This window comes from Triticum dicoccoides, chromosome 3B (assembly GCF_002162155.2).
Source record: "Triticum dicoccoides isolate Atlit2015 ecotype Zavitan chromosome 3B, WEW_v2.0, whole genome shotgun sequence".
Taxonomy (NCBI): domain Eukaryota; kingdom Viridiplantae; phylum Streptophyta; class Magnoliopsida; order Poales; family Poaceae; genus Triticum; species Triticum dicoccoides.
Window position 1 is genome coordinate 77,538,589 of NC_041385.1, and position 17,840 is coordinate 77,556,428.

The window sequence follows — 17,840 nt, forward strand, 5'->3', positions numbered from 1 at the left end:
CCAAAGTAGTCATGAACAGATCTAAACGAAGCATGAACGCTCGGGATTTGATCATGGAAAATTGAACGTTTTCGGTGGCAATTTTAATGACGCGATGATGGTAAATTTTGCCGGCAAGCATGGCAAATCCGTTCTCAGTGTATTTTCTGTCAGGAAATTGCCGCGTGTGTCAACTAAACTTGTCATTTTCGCGTCGCTAAAATTGCCATCGAGAACGTTCGCTTTACCATGGTCAAATCCAGGCAACATATTATTTAAATCATCGTCATTACCAAAGCAGGGCAACATATTATTTGATGAACAACATCTGCGCATATTCAACATTATTGTACTCGTAGTAAGCACGGAGGAGCAGCAGCGAAGGAGACGTACTACTCCTAATACTTGTATGCAATTAATACTCTTGTTTTTCTCAAAAAAATATGTTTACCAATGCATTAATTACAATGCATGCATGCATAAATTACATGCATTGATCAATTTTTTCTTAATACTTGTATGCAATGATTTAATGCACCTTGAAATCTGAACATGTGATGAGAAACAACCAAATTGAGCCTTATAAAATGGAAAAACTAAAATTTTGAGATAATCCCTATAAACCGGAAAGGAGGGAGTATATATAGACCGGGCAAATAGAAATAGGGGAGAAGTGGAACAGATCAACATGCACATGGAGACCATGGAGTCATGGCTGACGGGAGACGAACGAGACGCGGCGAGGCGCTTGGTCGGTCACGGGTTGACGAAGACGTCGAGCTCGAGGACGGCGTTGGGGTGGTCGAGCCGGACGGTCTTCCACAGCACGTAGCCTCTGGCCATCCTGAACTGGCCCGTGCCGCCGATCACCGACAGCTCCCGCACGGCGGCGCCGATGTCGTCCCGGCCCACCACCGTGACGGAGGAGCCCGCGTAGGGGCCGGACGTGAGGAGCACCTCCATGGTGACCAGCAGCTCCGGGTTCCCCTTGGACGCCCAGACGTACCGCCCCTGCGCGCGCCCCACGCCCGCCGACGCCGCCGACGAGGTGGCCGTGAGCGCGTCGTCGATGACGATGGTGTCGCCGAAGTGGCCGCGCGGGCCGTCCAGCACCTGCACCGCCGTCGGCGCCGGGCCGGTCAGCACGTCGTGCATGTAGAAGTGCAGGTGCGCCGACGCCCCCGACACCGCCGCCGGCCGCGCCGCCAGGACGGCCAGCAGCGCCAGGAGCACGGAGCAGAGCCAGCCGCCGGAAGCCATGGCAAGAGAGCTCAAGACTCAAGTGTGTGATCTGTGATGTCTTATTGCTGCATCTTTGTGTACTGTATATATACACGCAAAAGAAATCTGCATCTTGCTGATAATGTTGCTGAGGTGTATGGTCGGTATGACAATAACAATTTCTCAATGATCATGCCTGGTTTGTTTGTTTGTATTGAGGGCAGCAGTTGATGCGTCGTCTTCTGGATCGGACCGCGTTTATGTTGCCATTCTTCACTGCCGACGGAGCGCGCATGCATGGTCCCGAGCTGCAGATCGAGATCTATCAACAGCAGAAAATGTAGATGAATGTATCAATCACCATTCATTTGTAATACGGGTTACATAGCTGTGAAGTGTCGGTTCAGTTGTAGCCATAGATTGGGAGCTCTGGATTCAGATTTCAGAGCTCCATGTTTTCTTGTTGAAAGAGGTGCGGTGGTGATTCCAACAGTAAAAACAAAGAATTACAAACGTTTTACTCAACTACCATGCCCCGGCAATGCAAATGATCAAGGCAATTTTACCTCGAGAAGCAGTAAGAAAACTCAAAAAAGGCAGAAAAGCGAAACTCAGCCAAATGAGAGTTTTCCTTTTCACTACAAATTTTTGATCTAGGATCGCATAAGCAGGCACAAGAAATAAAGCGAAAACAGAGGACACGACCGGTGCACTTGTCCAGGAGATTTTCAGGCTAGTCGTGTTTTGTATGGGTCCCATGTGTATGTGATTCTTGGGCGAAATTCAACATTCTTGTAAAAAGATAGTACGTACTACATTTATATATGTGTTTAATCCATTGTACACTGACTGCATTTTTGTTGAGATGAAATAACCGGAGAAACTTAAACGCAAATAGAAATTGCCCAAGTGGATGGTTTTTGAAATATTTTGCACAGATTGACAAATCATGATACTTTTCACACGAGAAGTCGAAGTCATCTTTTTCGCTGGTCTTAACCTTACATTCATGTAGTTAGCAGTTAATGAGCTAACACTATGTCTCCTTCCAAAAGGGAATAGTGGAAATTCATCCATTCTGAGTCTGTCAACAGAAGAACACAATAGAGACGCAAATTCCCGCATAAAACAGTCAATTCATATGTTTCATGAAACTGACAAGGCTGAGGTGAATTAATAAGACAAGTAGATGTCTGACTCAGCCGTTGCAAAATTGCTGCCCTTCAGAGACAATGATAAATTTGGAACGGTACAGAGAAGGTTCGCATGGATGACATGCAGAAATTGCTACTGCCTATTCATCATATCTGGATATTGCAATGGACAAAGAAAATGATCTTTTCTTTGGAACCTTATGGACAAGGATTGGGGATTCTTGCATGGACATCATTGATCTCTGCCAAAATTTCTTCACAGAGATGGACCCCTGTGGCCTGAAGAACCTCTTCGAGCTGCCATAATTTAGTAGCACCGAAAACAACTGATCCCACGAGGGGGTGTCTTAGTACAAATGCTGAAAGCATAAAGTTGAGAAGAAAATGATCAGCGATCAATGGCCAAAAATGCAACTTTCAAAAGAGCATAAACTATGTGGTAACACACCAACTGCTAGGATTGACGGTGAAATGCCATACTTGGCGCCAATTCTTCTATATTCCTGAAAAAGTTTACAAGAATTAATGTGTAAGCACGAAGAAGACAGAGTTTTGCTACTACCACACCTTCACTGCCGATTCCAGTTTGGGGTTCTGCAGATTGTATCTGGATTCACCCTCGGAGTATCTTCCTACAAAGCAGGAGGAGCACTGATGATGCGGAGCACAAGGCAGAAATTAAAGAGACCAGGAATCTGGCTATTTAAAATGTAAAACTTGATACCTTTGAAAAGATTCATCCTTGCATCTGGCGGTCTGCTGTCATCAGATGAGTGATACTTCCCTGAAAGTATACCCATTGCCATGGGACTGTAGGCCAGCAAACTGATTCTGCATATGCCATAGTTCACCAAGGCAAGTTAAGAGTCAACTTGTGCAGAGTAACTACAAACTGAGATGGGCAGCATTTGTCACCCACAAAAGTAGCTAGCTGAAGGTTGAGGACTATGCTATGGATACCTCTCGTGATGGCAGCATTCTGCCAATCCAGCATCAAAATTGCGACACAGCAGGTTATACGAGTTCTGCAAAATGCATATGAAAATAAGTATTAAGTGTTACTCCGTTACCAAAAAAATACACATCTAAATGGTTAGAATCACTCTACTGCTTACTTGGACTGTTAGTATCTTGGATCGCAGCTGTAAATCCCTACTCAGCTGAAGGAACTTCATCAACCCATATGGTGTTTCGTTGCTAAGGCCAATATACCTGATCTAACACCAAGTCTTGGACAAATTAATGAGTCTGCCAAAACGGGAATACCAAGTCTTGGACAAATAGGCAGGATGTAACACCGACAGCAACGCTGCAGCATACCTTGCCAGTCTCTATGCCTTTTCCAAGTGCCTTTAGCTGTTCTTCCATCGGTATAGACGCGTACTGACGGGTCGGATCGTAGTCCGTCTCTCCAAACATAGGAACATAACTACAGGGTAAGCATGCCTCGTTTTAGGACTCGAGGATGCACATAACACTAGCAAAAAGAAACATAGCATTGAGCTACTGGCATGGAATGAAGTTGCTGGACAGACCGGTCAGGCCAATGTATCTGGTAGAGGTCGATGTAATCCACACCCAATCGGCGCAAACTGCAACCACAAAAGGAGGAGCATGTCAAACATTCAGATAATATGAGCAGAAATACCACCAGTCCAACCAAGCAAACGATTCCTGGAGGAACATGTACTGTGTTGGTAAACCATTTCATTCTGAACAAAAAATGACTAGCTTCTGAACTTTTCAGAGGAAACTAGCTTCTGAACTTAGGACAAAGGATCAAGTATCTAAAGTTCTGAGTAGAAGAAAAATCAATAATTGGCCAACCTAGTATCGATTGCCTCGGTGATGTTCCTGGAGTCGAGAGCCACCGGCCCGCCACGGATCCACGTCATCTGACCAGACGGCCCGGCGACCTGCCCGAACAACGCAGGAAGAATAAATTGCAGTGTTGGTGGATTTTAGTATTTTACAGAGGGCATTGGCCGCTGACGACGACAAGCTGACCTTGGTGGCGAGCACCACGCTGTCGCGGGGGACCCGCCGGGCCCGCAGCCACCGGCCGACGAGCTCCTCGCTGCGCCCGTGCGTCTCCGCGCGCTGCGGCACCGGGTACATCTCGGCGGAGTCGAAGAAGTTGACGCCGGCGTCGTAGGCGGCGTCGAGGAGGCGGAGCGATTCCGGCGGCCCGCTTTGCTCCCCCATCGTCATGGTCCCTGCGAGTGCGACGACGAGGTCTGGTCAGCGCAGAAGCATTGGCGGAGCGGGAGGTAGAGGATGGATGGATGTGGGGCCGAACCGAGGCAGAGGCGCGAGACGGGCGGCAGGTCGGGGGCGAGGTGGAAGGTGGGCATTGCCATGGCCGCTCTCTGTTGCTCTCTCCTACCTATCCTCTCGGCTGTACTAGATACATATTTTTTTTTTGTTGGGGCGGAACTTTTTTTTGTGTACAGCTTGCAAGTCATAATTTTTTTGAACGAAATTTTACGGGCCGTCATGAATTTAAAAGTTTCCACCGTTTCTTTCTTAAAACTTGGAAATATGATTTTTGAATCATTTGAGGAAATGGGATCCAATGTCCCTGTCCTCCATAAGTTCGCGCCTGGAAAGAAAAAAAAGACTTTACAATTATCTCTTCGCACCACATTTCAGTAGCATAATGGCGGGCGCACAACGGCAGTACAAACTGCAGCAGCGTACAAAAGCACAAATAAGGCGTCGAGTAGTCACCAGAGGATTAAGGTGTTCCGTCATGTATATCCGCTGGAAATCAGGGTGCATGAATGGTCAATCTCCGGAGATAGTTTTCCTCCTCTAGATCGTTTTTCTCTCCTCCCTGGCAGTTGGAACCCTAGCCGCCGCCAGGAGAGGCCATCTTTCAGCGCCGTCCTCCGGCGGCTCCCCTCTGTCGGCGACCTCGGTCGTTGGTGGTGAGGGGGGTCGCCGGATCCACGTGTGTGGATCGTTTTTACCCCCTTGTAGTCTAGGTTTTTAGGTTGTTCATCGTCTTGGCATCGGCGGCGACGATGACTGCGCTGAATAAAGATTCTTCGGATCCTTCCCCGACGAGGCCATCGGTCCTATGGTTGGGGATGGATTTGGAAACTAGTCTGTTCAAGCAAGGATGGCGTGGTGGCGGCGGCATCCTCATGGTGGACCTGTGTCCTCGGGCTCCACAGTTGCGTTGGCGTTTGCTCCAACGTCGGCGTGGAGCTTGGGAGGTAGTCCAGGAGCGGATGCAGATTGTGGTCTGTATCGACGACATCTGGAAGACGGAACGTGTGCTGGGTTCGTGGTTCGTGGATGGCAGGTATTGTTTCCTCCTTCGGCGTCTTAGTCGTGGTGAAGTGCCAGATCTGAAGTTCGATGGCGTGTCCGGGGTGTTGCCCGGGTCTGATTCGTTCAACGACAATGGCTTCACTTTTGGTGAGCCACCTTGGAGGCCCGCAAAGATGCATATCAGTGATGGAGCCACGTCGAGCTCGGGTGAGGAGGTGATCCGTCATTCTTTTCTTCGGTGGCTACTGTGGTAGTGCCGGAGACAAGTGACGGGCGTTGGTGTCAAGCTCAGAGATGTTCAACAACATATTAGGCTAGTCATAGTGGGGAGTAACTTATACTAGTGTCATGCATATGACACTAGTCTTTGTTACTACCTTCATAGTGGGAGTAACATACAAGTAGTATCATAGATGATAGCATTTACTGTCACGCGTATCGGGTCCGTCCCAGGGGTGACGGCTGGTCTCGGTCTTGTGTCTCTATAGGCGATCTAGGGTTTCCTTTCCCTGCCGCCGGAGAGCCCGTCCAATCGCCTACGCCGTCCCCAATCCCCGGCCGCCCGTTCACCACCGTCCGTGTCCGCCGTCGCTGGTGCCACCCTGGTGCTGTTCCCGTTGTAACCCATCCACCAAAACCCTTTCACGTGTGCTAGGGCACGTGGTCGTACACCCCCCTAGTTTCTGATCCGGTTACGCCGTGGACGACAAGATGGAGAAGGTTGCAGGGCTGTTGAAAAACTTGAAGCTCTCGGAGCGGGAGGGGAAGGGAGTTAAGATCGGATGGTCTGGATCTGGGAAAGCGGGGCTAGTTGAACCACAAGCCCTTGCTAAGTTGTTGTCTGAAAAACCTGCGTTCGTGGAAGCCATGGCTGAAACCCTAGGCAAGATCTGGTGCCCTATCAAGGGGGTTGACTGCAAGGAGGTGGGAGATAACACGTTCCTTTTCACGTTTGGGCAGGAGTCAGGAAAGGTGCTGGCTCTAGAGCCGGTCCCTGGGAGTTTGGTAATGATCTACTGGTGGTTGAAGATTTTGTTCCCAGGAAAAGGATTGAAGACTATACGTTCGAGACCATACCAATTTGGGTCAGGATTATGCGTCTTCCGTTAGGTATGATGAACAGGGAGGTAGGAGCAGCCATTGGCAGAGAGATTGGGGAAGTACTGGATGTGGAGGCCAGAGCGGATGGTGAGGCAGTGGGTAAATACCTCCGGGTTAAGGTTAGAATGGGCATTAAACAACCGTTGATGAGAGGGATCAAGGTGGAGCAAGAGGAGGAGGGAGAGGGTGCTCAGAGCCATGCTGCGGGGAAGAAACCCATCCAGGAGGAAGATGACAGATGTTGGTGCCCGTTTGAATATGAGTTCCTACCTGAATTTTGTTATGTGTGTGGCATGTTGGGACACGAAGACAAGATGTGTAAGGTGAAACTGAAATGTGGTGAGAAGGCACAATTTGGTCCATGGATGAGAGCCTTCATGCCACGGCGGAGTGGGGGAGGGGCCTGTGGAAGATGGGGCGAAGGTGGAGTGGGTCGGAATGGAAGATTTGCAGGCAGTAGAAGCCAGTGTGCTTGGCGTGGGCGATGCTCGTCAGACACTGACGCGCCATCTTGGCAAAAAAACTCAAGGAGCAGTGGTGGTGCAGTGGAGGAGGAAGAGAAGGGACAGGAGGTGACGAGCCCCTTAAAGTTACCAAGTGCAGGAGTCCTGGGAACATGCAGTGGTGGTGGAGTAGCAAAACAACTACTGTTCGAGCCATCAAATCAGAATAAACAAAGTGAGAAAGGAAGGAGAGGAGGGAAGGAACAAATCCCGAGAAGAAAATATTCAAAGACAAAGTGATCCAATGGAGGGGACCCAGAGTGCACCTGATGGGCGGGGCACGGACTGCGAGGCCATGCAGACTGCACTTTCCATGCAGATCGACGTAGTCCCTACCCCGGTACGTCATATGCAGCAGGATGTAGCAGCCGGGGAGAGGGAGAATTCAGAGGCACAACCAGGGAAGTATGTTGGCACCTACAAAAAGAAGGGTAGGGGGGCAGGAAAGGGTTCTGCCTACACAAAATTTTGAGAATATATCTGGCATTAAGAGGGCAGCTGATATTCTTGAAGAGGATGGAGACGAGACTACAAAGAGATTGAAGCAGAAGGAGGGGCACACCAATGGGAGTGGGGAGACCGTTTACTCTGACCAAATAGCAGGGCTGCCAGGACAGCCCTGCGGGACCCAATGAAAATTATAGCATGGAACTGCCGGGGATTGGGGAACAGGCCGACAGTTCGTGGTCTTCTGGATATCCAGAAGAGGGAGGACCCCGATATTTTGTTTTTATCAAAAACGAAGATGAATAAAGAGAGGATGGGCAGGTTTAGGGATATGTTAGGTTTACATCATATGGTGGCTCAAGATAATAAAGGGAAGAGCGGTGGCTTAGCACTGTTCTGGAGGAGAGGAATAAATGTGACAATAAGGTGGATGGGCAGAATGCACATTGATGCTATTATGGAGGAGAAAGATGGTTTTAAGTGGCGGTTGACTGGTGTGTACGGAGAATCACACGTGGACAAGAAGGTTGAGACTTGGCGGCTACTAAGGACGCTCCACCATCAAGTTCAGCTTTCGTGGGTGTGCATGGGCGATTTCAATGAGATCCTTTATAATCATGAGAAGCAAGGGGGGGGGGGGTCCCCGCTCCCATAGATGTATGCAAAATTTTTGAGATGCTCTGGATTTTTGTAACTTGCATGACCTCGGCTTCGAGGGAGATGTTTTTACGTGGAGAAATAAAAACTACCGTGTTGATGGCTATATTCGTGAAAGACTAGACCGGGTTGTAGCTACACCGGAGTGGTGTGCCTGTTTCCCGGCATATAAAGTTGTTAATGGTGATCCAAGGAAGTCGGACCACCGGGCCATCACACTTTCTCTTGATGGTAGACCGGGACTGAGGCGTTGTGGGGGTGGTGACCGCCTGTTGTGGTTTGAGGCTCGGTGGCTGTTGGAAGAGAAGTGTGATGATATTGTGAAGGAAGCTTGGGACGGGAAGAGGGGGAGGACGCCTAGTCATAGTGGGGAGTAACTTAGACTAGTGTCATGCATATGACACTAGTCTTTGTTACTACCTTCATAGTGGGAGTAACATACAAGTAGTATCATAGATGATAGCATTTATTGTCACGCGTATTGGGTCCGTCCCAGGGGTGACGGCTGGTCTCGGTCTCGTGTCTCTATAGGCGATCTAGGGTTTCCTTTCCCTGCCGCCGGAGAGCCTGTCCAATCGCCTACGCCGTCCCCAATCCCCGGCCTCCCGCTCACCACTGTCCGTGTCTGCCGTTGCTGGTGCCACCCTGGTGCTGTTCCCATCGTAACCCATCCACCAAAACCCTTTCACGTGTGCTAGGGCACATGGTCGTACACCCCCTAGTTTCTGATCCGGTTACACCGTGGACGACAAGATGGAGAAGGTTGCAGGGCTGTTCAAAAACTTGAAGCTCTCGGAGCGGGAGGGGAAGGGAGTTAAGATCGGATGGTCTGGATCTGGGAAAGCGGGGCTAGTTGAACCACAAGCCCTTGCTAAGTTGTTGTCTGAAAAACCTGCGTTCGTGGAAGCCATGGCTAAAACCCTAGGCAAGATCTGGTGAGGTGGGAGATAACACATTCCTTTTCACGTTTGGGCAGGAGTCAGGAAAGGTGCTGGTTCTAGAGCATGGGCCCTGGGAGTTTGGTAACGATCTGCTGGTGGTTGAAGATTTTGTTCCCAGGAAAAGGATTGAAGACTATACGTTCGAGACCATACCAATTTGGGTCAGGATTATGCGTCTTCCGTTAGGTATGATGAACAGGGAGGTAGGAGAAGCCATTGGTAGAGAGATTGGGGAAGTACTGGATGTGGTGGCCAGAGCGGATGGTGAGGCAGTGGGTAAATACTTCCGGGTTAAGGTTAGAATGGGCATTAAACAACCGCTGATGAGAGGGATCAAGGTGGAGCAAGAGGAGGAGGGATAGGGTGCTCAGAGCCATGCTGCAGGGAAGAAACCGATCCAGGAGGAAGATGACAGATGTTGGTGCCCGTTTGAATATGAGTTCCTACCTGAATTTTGTTATGTGTGTGGCATGTTGGGACACGAAGACAAGATGTGTAAGGTGAAACTGAAACGTGGTGAGAAGGCGCAGTTTGGTCCTTGGATGAGAGCCTTCATGCCACGGCGGAGTGGGGGAGGGGCCTGTGGAAGATGGGGCGAAGGTGGAGTGGGTCGGAATGGAAGATTTGCAGGCAGTAGAAGCCAATGTGCTTGGCATGGGCGATCCTCGACAGGCAGTGACGCGCCATCTTGGCGAAAAAACTCAAGGAGCGGTGGTGGTGCAGTGGAGGAGGAAGAGAAGGGACATGAGGTGACGAGCCCCTTAAAGTTACCAAGTGCAGGAGTCCTGGGAACATGCAGTGGTGGTGGAGTAGCAAAACAACTACTGTTCGAGCCATCAAATCAGAATAAACAAGGTGAGAAAGGAAGGAGAGGAGGGAAGGAAGAAATCCCGAGAAGAAAATATTCAAAGACAAAGTGATCCAATGGAGGGGACCCAGAGTACACCTGATTGGCGGGGCACGGACTGCGAGGCCATGCAGACCGCCCTTTCCATGCAGATCGACGTAGTCCCTCCCCGGTACGTCATATGCAGCAGGATGTAGCAGCCGGGGAGAGGGAGAATTTAGAGGCACAACCAGGGAAGTATGTTGGCACCTACAAAAAGAAGGGTGGGGGCAGGAATGGTTCTGCCTGCACAAAATTTTGAGAATATATCTGGCATTAAGAGGGCAGCTGATATTCTTGAAGAGGATGGAGATGAGACTACGAAGAGATTGAAGCAGAAGGAGGGGCACACCAATGGGAGTGGGGAGACCGTTTACTCTGACCAGATAGCGGGGCTGCCAGGATAGCCCTGCGGGACCCAATGAAAATTATAGCGTGGAACTGCCGGGGATTGGGGAACAGGCCGACAATTCGTGGTCTTCTGGATATCCAGAAGAGGGAGGACGCCGATATTTTGTTTTTATCAGAAACGAAGATGAATAAAGGGAGGATGGGAAGGTTTAGGGATATGTTAGGTTTACATCATATGGTGGCTCAAGATAATAAAGGGAAGAGCGGTGGCTTAGCACTGTTCTGGAGGAGAGGAATAAATGTGACAATAAGGTGGATGGGCAGAATGCACATTGATGCTATTGTGGAGGAGAAAGATGGTTTTAAGTGGCGGTTGACTGGTGTGTACGGAGAATCACACGTGGACAAGAAGGTTGAGACTTGGCGGCTGAAGGAAATATGCCCTAGAGGCAATAATAAAGTTATTATTTATTTCCTTATAATCATGATAAATGTTTATTATTCATGCTAGAATTGTATTTACCGGAAACATAATACATGTGTGAATACATAGACAAACAAAGTGTCACTAGTATGCCTGTACTAGACTAGCTCGTTAATCAAAGATGGTTATGTTTCCTAACCATGAACAATGAGTTGTTATTTGATTAACGAGGTCACATCATTAGTAGAATGATCTGATTGACATGACCCATTCCATTAGCTTAGCACCCGATCGTTTAGTATGTTGCTATTGCTTTCTTCATGACTTATACATGTTCCTATGACTATGAGATTATGCAACTCCCGTTTACCGGAGGAACACTTTGGGTACTACCAAACGTCACAACGTAACTGGGTGATTATAAAGGAGTACTACAGGTGTCTCCAATGGTCGATGTTGGGTTGGCGTATTTCGAGATTAGGATTTGTCACTCCGATTGTCGGAGAGGTATCTCTGGGCCCTCTCGGTAATACACATCACATAAGCCTTGCAAGCATTACAACTAATATGTTAGTTGTGAGATGATGTATTACAGAACGAGTAAAGAGACTTGCCAGTAACGAGATTGAACTAGGTATTGGATACCAACGATCGAATCTCGGGCAAGTAACATACCGATGACAAAGGGAACAACGTATGTTGTTATGCGGTCTGACCGATAAAGATCTTTGTAGAATATGTAGGAGCCAATATGGGCATCCAGGTCCCGCTATTGGTTATTGACCAGAGACGTGTCTCGGTCATGTCTACATTGTTCTCGAACCCGTAGGGTCCGCACGCTTAAGGTTACGATGACAGTTATATTATGAGTTTATGCATTTTGATGTACCGAAGGTTGTTCGGAGTCCCGGATGTGATCACGGACATGACGAGGAGTCTCGAAATGGTCGAGACGTAAAGATTGATATATTGGAAGCCTATATTTGGATATCGGAAGTGTTCCGGGTGAAATCGGGATTTTACCGGAATACCAAGAGGGTTACCGGAACCCCCCGGGAGCTATTTGGGCCATAGTGGGCCTTAGTAGAAAAGAGAAGAGGCTGCCCTAGATGGGCTGCGCGCCACCCCCTTCCCCTAGTCCTATTAGGACTAGGAGAGGTGGCCGGCCCCCTCCTCCTCTTTTCCCCTCCGAGGAATCCTAGTTGGACTAGGATTGGAGGGGGAATCCTACTCCCAGAGGGAGTAGGACTCTCCTGCGCCTCCCCCCCTTGGCCGGCCAGCCTCCCCTCCTCTCCTCCTTTATATACGGAGGCAGGGGCACCTCTAAACACACAAGTTGACACAAGTTGATCCACGTGATCGATTCCTTAGCCGTGTGCGGTGCCCCCTGCCACCATATTCCTCGATAATACTGTAGCGGAGTTTAGGCGAAGCCCTGCTGCTGTAGTTCATCAAGATCGTCACCACGCCGTCGTGCTGACGAAACTCTTCCCCGACACTTTGCTGGATCGGAGTCCGGGGATCGTCATCGAGCTGAACGTGTGCTCGAACTCGGAGGTGCCGTAGTTTCGGTGCTTGATCGGTTGGATCGAGAAGACGTACGACTACTTACTCTACGTCGTGTCATCGCTTCCGCAGTCGGTCTGCGTTGGGTACGTAGACAATACTCTCCCCTCGTTGCTATCCATCACATGATCTTGCGTGTGCGTAGGAATTTTTTTGAAATTACTACGAAACCCAACAGTGGCATCCGAGCTTAGGTTATTGATGTTGATGTTATATGCACGAGTAGAACACAAGTGAGTTGTGGACGATACAAGTCATACTGCCTACCAGCATGTCATATTTTGGTTCGGCGGTATTGTTGGACGAGACGACCCAGACCAACCTTACGCGTACGCTTACGCGAGACCGGTTCCCTCGACGTGCTTTGCACAGAGATGGCTTGCGGGCGACTGTCTCTCCAACTTTAGTTGAACCAAGTATGACTACGCCCGGTCCTTGCGAAGGTTAAAACGGAGTCTATTTGACAAACTATCGTTGTGGTTTTGATGCGTAGGTGAGATTGGTTCTTACTTAAGCCCGTAGCAGCCACGTAAAACAAGCAACAACAAAGTAGAGGACGTCTAACTTGTTTTTGCAGGGCATGTTGTGATGTGATATGGTCAAAGCATGATGCTGAATTTTATTGTATGAGATGATCATGTTTTGTAACCGAGTTATCGGCAACTGGCAGGAGCCATATGGTTGTCGCTTTATTGTATGCAATGCAATCGCGATGTAATGCTTTACTTTATTACTAAACGGTAGTGATAGTCGTGGAAGCATAAGATTGGCGAGACGACAACGATGCTACGATGAAGATCAAGGTGTCGCGCCGGTGACGATGGTGATCATGACGGTGCTTCGGAGATGGAGATCACAAGCACAAGATGATGATGACCATATCATATCACTTATATTGATTGCATGTGATGTTTATCTTTTTATGCATCTTATCCTGCTTTGATTGACGGTAGCATTATAAGATGATCTCTCACTAAATTATCAAGAAGTGTTCTCCCTGAGTATGCACCGTTGCCAAAGTTCGTCGTGCCCAGACACCACGTGATGATCGGGTGTGATAAGCTCTACGTCCATCTACAACGGGTGCAAGCCAGTTTTGCACACGCAGAATACTCAGGTTAAACTTGACGAGCCTAGCATATGCAGATATGGCCTCGGAACACGGAGACCGAAAGGTCGAGCGTGAATCATATAGTAGATATGATCAACATAACGATGTTCACCATTGAAAACTACTCCATCTCACGTGATGATCGGTCATGGTTTAGTTGATTTGGATCACGTAATCACTTAGAGGATTAGAGGGATGTCTATCTAAGTGGGAGTTCTTAAATAATATGATTAATTGAACTTAAATTTATCATGAACTTAGTACCTGATAGTATCTTGCTTGTCTATGTTTGTTTCTAGATAGATGGCTCGTGCTGTTGTTCCGTTGAATTTTAATGCGTTCCTTGAGAAAGCAAAGTTGAAAGATGATGGTAGCAATTACACGGACTGGGTCCGTAACTTGAGGATTATCCTCATTGCTGCACAGAAAAATTACGTCCTGGAAGCACCGCTGGGTGCCAGGCCTGCTGCTGGAGCAACACCAGATGTTATGAACGTCTGGCAGAGCAAAGCTGATGACTACTCGATAGTTCAGTGTGCCATGCTTTACGGCTTAGAATCGGGACTTCAACGACGTTTTGAACGTCATGGAGCATATGAGATGTTCCAGGAGTTGAAGTTAATATTTCAAGCAAATGCCCGAATTGAGAGATATGAAGTCTCCAATAAGTTCTATAGCTGCAAGATGGAGGAGAACAGTTCTGTCAGTGAGCATATACTCAAAATGTCTGGGTATAATAATCACTTGATTCAATTGGGAGTTAATCTTCCGGATGATTGCGTCATTGACAGAATTCTCCAATCACTGCCACCAAGCTACAAGAGTTTCGTGATGAACTATAATATGCAAGGGATGAACAAGACTATTCCCGAGCTCTTCGCAATGCTGAAAGCTGCGGAGGTAGAAATCAAGAAGGAGCATCAAGTGTTGATGGTTAACAAGACCACTAGTTTCAAGAAAAAGGGCAAAGGGAAGAAAAAGGGGAACTTCAAGAAGAACGGCAAGCAAGTTGCTGCTCAAGAGAAGAAACCCAAGTCTGTACCTAAGCCTGAAACTGAGTGCTTCTACTGCAAGCAGACTGGTCACTGGAAGCGGAACTGCCCAAAGTATTTGGCGGATAAGAAGGATGGCAAGGTGAACAAAGGTATATGTGATATACATGTTATTGATGTGTACCTTACTAGAGCTCGCAGTAGCACCTGGGTATTTGATACTGGTTCCGTTGCTAATATTTGCAACTCGAAACAGGGACTACGGAATAAGCGGGCACTGGCAAAGGACGAGGTGATGATGCGCGTGGGAAACGGTTCCAAAGTCGATGTAATCGCAGTCGGCACGCTACCTCTACATCTACCTTCGGGATTAATATTAGACCTAAATAATTGTTATTTGGTGCCAGCGTTGAGCATGAACATTATATCTGGATCTTGTTTAATGCGAGACGGTTATTCATTTAAATCAGAGAATAATGGTTGTTCTATTTATATGAGTAATATCTTTTATGGTCATGCACCCTTGAAGAGTGGTCTATTCTTATTGAATCTCGATAGTAGTAATACACATATTCATAATATTGAAGCCAAAAGATGTAGAGTTGATAATGAAAGTGCAACTTATTTGTGGCACTGTCGTTTAGGTCATATCGGTATAAAGCGCATGAAGAAACTCCATGCCGATGGACTTTTGGAACCACTTGATTATGAATCACTTGGTACTTGCGAACCGTGCCTCATGGGCAAGATGACTAAAACACCGTTCTCCGGTACTATGGAGAGAGCAACAGATTTGTTGGAAATCATACATACCGATGTATGTGGCCCGATGAATATTGAGGCTCGTGGCGGACATCGTTATTTTCTCACCTTCACAGATGATTTAAGCAGATATGGGTATATCTACTTAATGAAACATAAGTCTGAAACATTTGAAAAGTTCAAAGAATTTCAGAGTGAAGTTGAAAATCATCGTAACAAGAAAATAAAGTTTCTACGATCTGATCGTGGAGGAGAATATTTGAGTTACGAGTTTGGTGTACATTTGAAAAACTGTGGAATAGTTTCGCAACTCACGCCACCCGGAACACCACAGCGTAATGGTGTGTCCGAACGTCGTAATCGTACTTTACTAGATATGGTGCGATCTATGATGTCTCTTACTGATTTACCGCTATCTTTTTGGGGATATGCTTTAGAGACGGCCGCATTCACGTTAAATAGGGCACCATCAAAATCTGTTGAGACGACGCCTTATGAACTGTGGTTTGGCAAGAAACCAAAGTTGTCGTTTCTTAAAGTTTGGGGCTGCGATGCTTATGTGAAAAAGCTTCAACCTGATAAGCTCGAACCCAAATCGGAGAAATGTGTCTTCATAGGATACCCAAAGGAAACTGTTGGGTACACCTTCTATCACAGATCCGAAGGCAAGACATTCATTGCTAAGAATGGATCATTTCTAGAGAAGGAGTTTCTCTCGAAAGAAGTGAGTGGGAGGAAAGTAGAACTTGACGAGGTAACTGTACCTGCTCCCTTACTGGAAAGTAGTTCATCACAGAAAACTGTTTCAGTGACACCTACACCAGTTAGTGAGGAAGCCAATGATAATGATCATGAAACTTCAGATCAAGATACTGCTGAACCTCGTAGATCAACCAGAGTAAGATCCGCACCAGAGTGGTACGGTAATCCTGTTCTGGAGGTCATGCTACTAGATCATGATGAACCTACGAACTATGAAGAAGCGATGGTGAGCCCAGATTCCGCAAAGTGGCTTGAAGCCATGAAATCTGAGATGGGATCCATGTATGAGAACAAAGTGTGGACTTTGGTTGACTTGCCCAATGATCGGCAAGCAATTGAGAATAAATGGATCTTCAAGAAGAAGACTGACGCTGATGGTAATGTTACTGTCTACAAAGCTCGACTTGTCGCAAAAGGTTTTCGGCAAGTTCAAGGGATTGACTACGATGAGACCTTCTCACCCGTAGCGATGCTTAAGTCTGTCCGAATCATGTTAGCAATTGCCGCATTTTATGATTATGAAATTTGGCAGATGGATGTCAAAACTGCATTCCTGAATGGATTTCTGGAAGAAGAGTTGTATATGATGCAACCAGAAGGTTTTGTCGATCCAAAGGAAGCTAACAAAGTGTGCAAGCTCCAGCGATCCATTTATGGACTGGTGCAAGCCTCTCGGAGTTGGAATAAACGTTTTGATAGTGTGATCAAAGCATTTGGTTTTATACAGACTTTCGGAGAAGCCTGTATTTACAAGAAAGTGAGTGGGAGCTCTGTAGCATTTCTGATATTATATGTGGATGACATATTACTGATTGGAAATGATATAGAATTTCTGGATAGCATAAAGGGACACTTGAATAAAAGTTTTTCAATGAAAGACCTCGGTGAAGCTGCTTACATATTAGGCATTAAGATCTATAGAGATAGATCAAGACGCTTAATTGGACTTTCACAAAGCACATACCTTGACAAGATTTTGAAGAAATTCAAAATGGATCAAGCAAAGAAAGGATTCTTGCCTGTATTACAAGGTGTGAAATTGAGTAAGACTCAATGCCCGACCACTGCAGAAGATAGAGAGAATATGAAAGATGTTCCCTATGCATCAGCCATAGGCTCTATCATGTATGCAATGCTGTGTACCAGACCTGATGTGTGCCTTGCTATAAGTTTAGCAGGGAGGTACCAAAGTAATCCAGGAGTGGATCACTGGACAGCGGTCAAGAACATCCTGAAATACCTGAAAAGGACTAAGGATATGTTTCTCGTATATGGAGGTGACAAAGAGCTCATCGTAAAAGGTTACGTTGATGCAAGCTTTGACACTGATCCGGACGATTCTAAATTGCAAACCGGATACGTGTTTACATTAAACGGTGGAGCTGTCAGTTGGTGCAGTTCTAAACAAAGCGTCGTAGCGGGATCTACATGTGAAGCGGAATACATAGCTGCTTCGGAAGCAGCAAATGAAGGAGTCTGGATGAAGGAGTTCATATCCGATCTAGGTGTCATACCTAGTGCATCGGGTCCAATGAAAATCTTTTGTGACAATACTGGTGCAATTGCCTTGGCAAAGGAATCCAGATTTCACAAAAGGACCAAACACATCAAGAGACGCTTCAACTCCATCCGGGATCTAATCCAGGTGGGAGACATAGAGATTTGCAAGATACATACGGATCTGAATGTTGCAGACCCGTTGAC

The 17,840-nt window shown here is 47.3% G+C and overlaps 2 protein-coding genes across 2 annotated transcripts; both read right to left on the minus strand.

The window, feature by feature from the left end:
* Positions 1-526: 526 nt before the first annotated feature.
* Positions 527-1,285, minus strand: LOC119274824 (dirigent protein 21-like). The gene has a single exon (XM_037555550.1). The coding sequence runs from the start codon at positions 1,237-1,239 to the stop codon at positions 736-738; it is 504 nt and encodes a 167-aa protein (XP_037411447.1). The 5' UTR covers positions 1,240-1,285; the 3' UTR covers positions 527-735.
* Positions 1,286-2,276: 991 nt separating this feature from the next.
* On the minus strand, positions 2,277-4,789 carry LOC119280845 (protein tas-like). Its single transcript, XM_037561550.1, has 11 exons — positions 4,654-4,789; positions 4,362-4,570; positions 4,182-4,270; positions 3,890-3,946; positions 3,675-3,783; positions 3,470-3,571; positions 3,315-3,379; positions 3,079-3,185; positions 2,922-2,986; positions 2,803-2,857; positions 2,277-2,713 (listed from the first exon to the last, which is right to left on the minus strand). The coding sequence occupies exons 1-11, from the start codon at positions 4,712-4,714 to the stop codon at positions 2,553-2,555; spliced, it is 1,080 nt and encodes a 359-aa protein (XP_037417447.1). The 5' UTR covers positions 4,715-4,789; the 3' UTR covers positions 2,277-2,552.
* Positions 4,790-17,840: the final 13,051 nt, after the last annotated feature.